The sequence below is a fragment of the Anomaloglossus baeobatrachus genome, chromosome 5, assembly GCF_048569485.1.
Source record: "Anomaloglossus baeobatrachus isolate aAnoBae1 chromosome 5, aAnoBae1.hap1, whole genome shotgun sequence".
Taxonomy (NCBI): Eukaryota; Metazoa; Chordata; class Amphibia; order Anura; family Aromobatidae; genus Anomaloglossus; species Anomaloglossus baeobatrachus.
Genome location: NC_134357.1, coordinates 262,342,778 through 262,347,119, shown reverse-complemented (window position 1 = coordinate 262,347,119; position 4,342 = coordinate 262,342,778). Strand labels below are relative to the sequence as shown.

The window sequence follows — 4,342 nt, the reverse complement described above, 5'->3', positions numbered from 1 at the left end:
CTGCAGTAGAGAAGAAGAAATATTACTTTTCTAATCATGTGAATATTACATACATAGCATGACTAATATCTTACACCAAATCAGAGGAAAGCTATGGGTCTCCAGGAGTAGTACAGACGGCTTACCCTTAGCATAAGCCATGGATATCACACAGGTAGGAGGCAGATTCCCACTGCGCATCGATCAGCAGAAGGACTTGATGGGTTTGAAGCCAGGACTCGTACACCCGGCTTCATAGTGCGCATGACTGAAAGTCCAGGATCAAGCGCACTAAACCGGAATCCAGAACTTGGACACTATTTTTTCTTAAGATCCCTTTATCTATGCTACTTGTTACAGGGATGGTTAGTAATATGTACCTAGAACTGCTCGTGGTTCTGGGTGCATATTGCACCTGACAAGTTCCCTTTAAGGCCAAAATATCATATTTTTACAGTGGATTGCTTACATAATAAATACACCATATCACCAGCAAATACATTTTGGAGTGCCAAGTTCTTTTTATACATCTGATGTAGGCAAATGTGTGAAAAGAGGAAAAAAGTAACGATCTGTGCTTGGTCGATTTCTCCATACACAGATTATTTGTACGTATGGAGAAGTGCTGAAAAACATCCAACCACTTGTTACCTTGCACTCTTTGATTTCTTCCATTAAGATCTTATCACAGGTTGGTACAAGATCAGGCTTCTTGGTGGATTCCAGTTTCTTCCGAAGACGGGAAATATCCTCCTGTGAGGAAACAAGCAGATACAGGGTTTAACTGGGCATAGGACAGCGCAAGCCAGTGAAGATATCCCTCTATTACAGATGAAGCATCTGCTGGCCACCCTGCACCAGGAACCAAGTCAAGTAAACTCAGACCAAAAATCAACCCTTTCTGGAATATACTGCGGATTTTACAGCCATTTCTATCACACTCTGTGCATATTATGGTTATTCTCGGCATCAGCTGTGCATATTATGGTTATTCTCTGTATACACTGTGCATATTATGGTTATTCTCGGCATACGCTGTGCATATTATGGTTATTCTCGGCATACGTTGTGCATATTACGGCTATTCTCGGCATACGCTGTGCATATTACGGCTTTTCTCGGCATACACTGTACATATTACGGCTATTCTCGGCATACGCTGTGCATATTATGGCTATTCTCGGCATACGCTGTGCATATTATGGTTATTCTTGGCATATGCTGTGCATATTACGGCTATTCTCGGCATACGCTGTGCATATTATGGTTATTCTCGGCATCAGCTGTGCATATTATGGTTATTCTCTGTATACACTGTGCATATTATGGCTATTCTCGGCATACACTGTGCATGTTACGGCTATTCTCGGCATACGCTGTGCATATTACGGCTATTCTCTGCATACGCTGTGCATATTATGGTTATTCTCGGCATACGTTGTGCATATTATGGTTATTCTCGGCATACGTTGTGCATATTATGGTTATTCTCGGCATACATTGTGCATATTATGGTTATTCTCGGCATAGGCTGTGCATATTACGGCATATGCTGTGCATATTACGGCTATTCTCGGCATACGCTGTGCATATTACGGCATATGCTGTGCATATTACGGCTATTCTCGGCATACGCTGTGCATATTATGGTTATTCTAGTCATACACTGCGCAGATTACGTTTTATCTCATCATACACTGCACAGATTATGGTGTTTCTCATCATACACTGTACAGATTACGGTTATTCCCAGCATACACTGTGCAGATTACGGTTATTCTCGTCATACATTACGCGGATTACAGTTATTCTAGTCATACACTAAGCAGATGACAGTTATTCTCGGCATACACTTGGCAGATTACGGTTATTCTTGGCATACACTGTGGATATTACGGTTATTCTCCGCATAAACTATGGATATTACAAGCATTCCCTGCATACACTGGATATTTCAAGCATCCTGAGCATATAGTGTGGATATTACAGGCAAATTCTGATATATACTCTGGATTTATTAGGATTATTCCTGATATATACTGTAGATATTACGGTTATTATCGGCATACACTGTGGATATTACAGGCATACTCGCGATAAACTGCGGATATTACAGGCATTTCCCACACAAACTGTGGACGGATATTACGGGCATTTTTCACAATATGCAATATTTTATTATATACACAAACACACCTACATACACACACTGTGGATATTACAGGCAATTTTCCAAATATACTGTGGGTATTCCAGGCATTTCCCCTCATTTGTTACATACACACACTGGATATTACAGGCATTTCATATACATACTGTGGATATTATGGGCATTTCTGATAGATAGATAGATAGACATATACACTTTGGATATACCATAACTGCTCCAGTTAGGAAAATATCTTAAATTGTATAATTGTACTTCATTTTATATGTTCCCATAGCAAGTGTCCCTTTCTGACCAAATCATCTCAATACTTCCCAGGTCCCATTGTCAACTACAGGCATTTGTAATGGCGTCCAAAACATTATGCTTGCTATTGACAGAACCGATCTCTGATGTGTCAGTGAATAATCACATCGGTCGCACAGCAATGTACAATGTATTCCCACTTTACCTGGGCTCTCTTATAGTTAAAGGCATCTTTTTCACGGCTCGCGCTGTTTTCTATAATCTCCACCCGAACATCTTGCAATTTCTTCTGTGACAACTCCAGCTGAACTCGCAGCTCCTCTGCTTGTTGTGAGGCGTCCATTGCCTGGTGATGAAATAAGGAGGTAATCGTACTCCGCAAAGTTTTATATGCTCTATAGCGCCCTGAAGCAGGAGCCTAAAATCAAATCATATTGCAGACAGCCACAGAAAGGAACAGACGGCACAGGAGCGCAGTGATGAGCAGAAGCTTAGTCCTCCATAGAGTGACCAATGGACATCTGAATGCTTGGATTTCCCCAACTTCTCTTTTTCAAGGTCCATTAACGGTTCAGCGACCTATGATATTTCATCATATTCATCAAACGCAGCTAAGGAAAGTAAGAAGCAGGCTCAGGAGGTGAGCCCGCTGCATACGTGGCAGATGCTGGCTGTGGCCATTGTCTGCCTCCACCTACAGCGACCAGAGCGCGCTTCAATCGCAATGCTTTAACTGTTTAAATGCCACTGTCAATCTCTGACAACATTTAACCCCTTCAGCAACATTTATTTTTTTATTTTCTGGAGGAGTTCTAGTTTTGAAAAAGGGACCATTCATTGTTTATTTTACTATTCAAGGTTATGGAAAAGAAGGGGGGAGGGGGGAGTATTTTTTTTTGTCGCCTGCTTATACTATATACTGCAGTAGCATTGTATTGCAGTATATAGTAAAAAAAGAGAATTTTGTTTACTTACCGTAAATTCTTTTTCTTATAGTTCCGTATTGGGAGTCCCAGACATTGGGTGTATAGCTTCTGCCTCCGGAGGACACACAAAGTACTACACTAAAAAGTGTAGCTCCTCCCTCTGAGCATATACACCCCCTGGAGAACCAGATCTAGCCAGTTTAGTGCAAAAGCTGAAGGAGAATAGCCACCCACAAGTAAAGACAGAGCAAGAACCGGAACAACCGGAGACTCTGTCCACGACAACAGCCGGTGATAACACACGGAACAAGAAACTGCCAACAGGGAGGGTGCTGGGTCTCCCAATACGGAACTATAAGAAAAAGAATTTACGGTAAGTAAACAAAATTCTCTTTTTCTTTATCGTTCCTATGGGAGACCCAGACATTGGGACGTCTCAAAGCAGTCCATGGGTGGGAATAAACAGAAAAACTGAGAAGTAGGCAGAGCCTAACTTCACAAATGGGCGACAGCCGCCTGAAGGATGCGTCTGCCCAAGCTCGCATCTGCCGAAGCATGAGCATGCACTTGGTAGTGCTTTGAAAAGGTATGCAGGCTAGCCCAAGTGGCAGCCTGACAGACTTGCTGAGCCGTAGCCTGGTGCCTGAAAGCCCAAGAGGCACCGACAGCTCTGGTCGAGTGTGCCTTGATCCCCGGCGGGGGAGGCACCTGAGTACACTGGTAGGCATCGGAAATGGCCGACCTAATCCAACGAGCTAAGGTCGGCTTAGAAGCCGAGAGGCCCTTACGCCGACCTGTGGTTAGCACAAAAAGAGAGGTGCACCGCCTAAGAACAGCGGTGCGAGACACATAGATCCGGAGCGCCCGCACCAGATCCAGAGTATGCAACGCTTTTTCAAAGCGATGAACAGGAGCCGGACAAAAGGAAGGCAGGGAAATGTCCTGGTTAAGGTAAAAAGGAGAAACCACCTTAGGGAGAAAGTCCGGAGTCGGACGGAGAACCACCTTGTCTTGATGAAAAAAA

General features: G+C 43.2%; 1 protein-coding gene across 1 annotated transcript in view; it reads right to left on the bottom strand.

Moving 5' to 3' along the window:
* Positions 1-4,342, bottom strand: part of RNF20 (ring finger protein 20) — a 140,687-nt gene that overhangs the window by 4,461 nt on the left and 131,884 nt on the right. Inside the window, exons 18-19 of the mRNA XM_075349378.1 lie at positions 2,598-2,738; positions 631-732 (exon numbers count right to left, since the gene is read on the bottom strand). Of these exons, the coding sequence (XP_075205493.1) occupies positions 631-732; positions 2,598-2,738 (243 nt within the window). The remainder of the gene's footprint in view (positions 1-630; positions 733-2,597; positions 2,739-4,342) is intronic.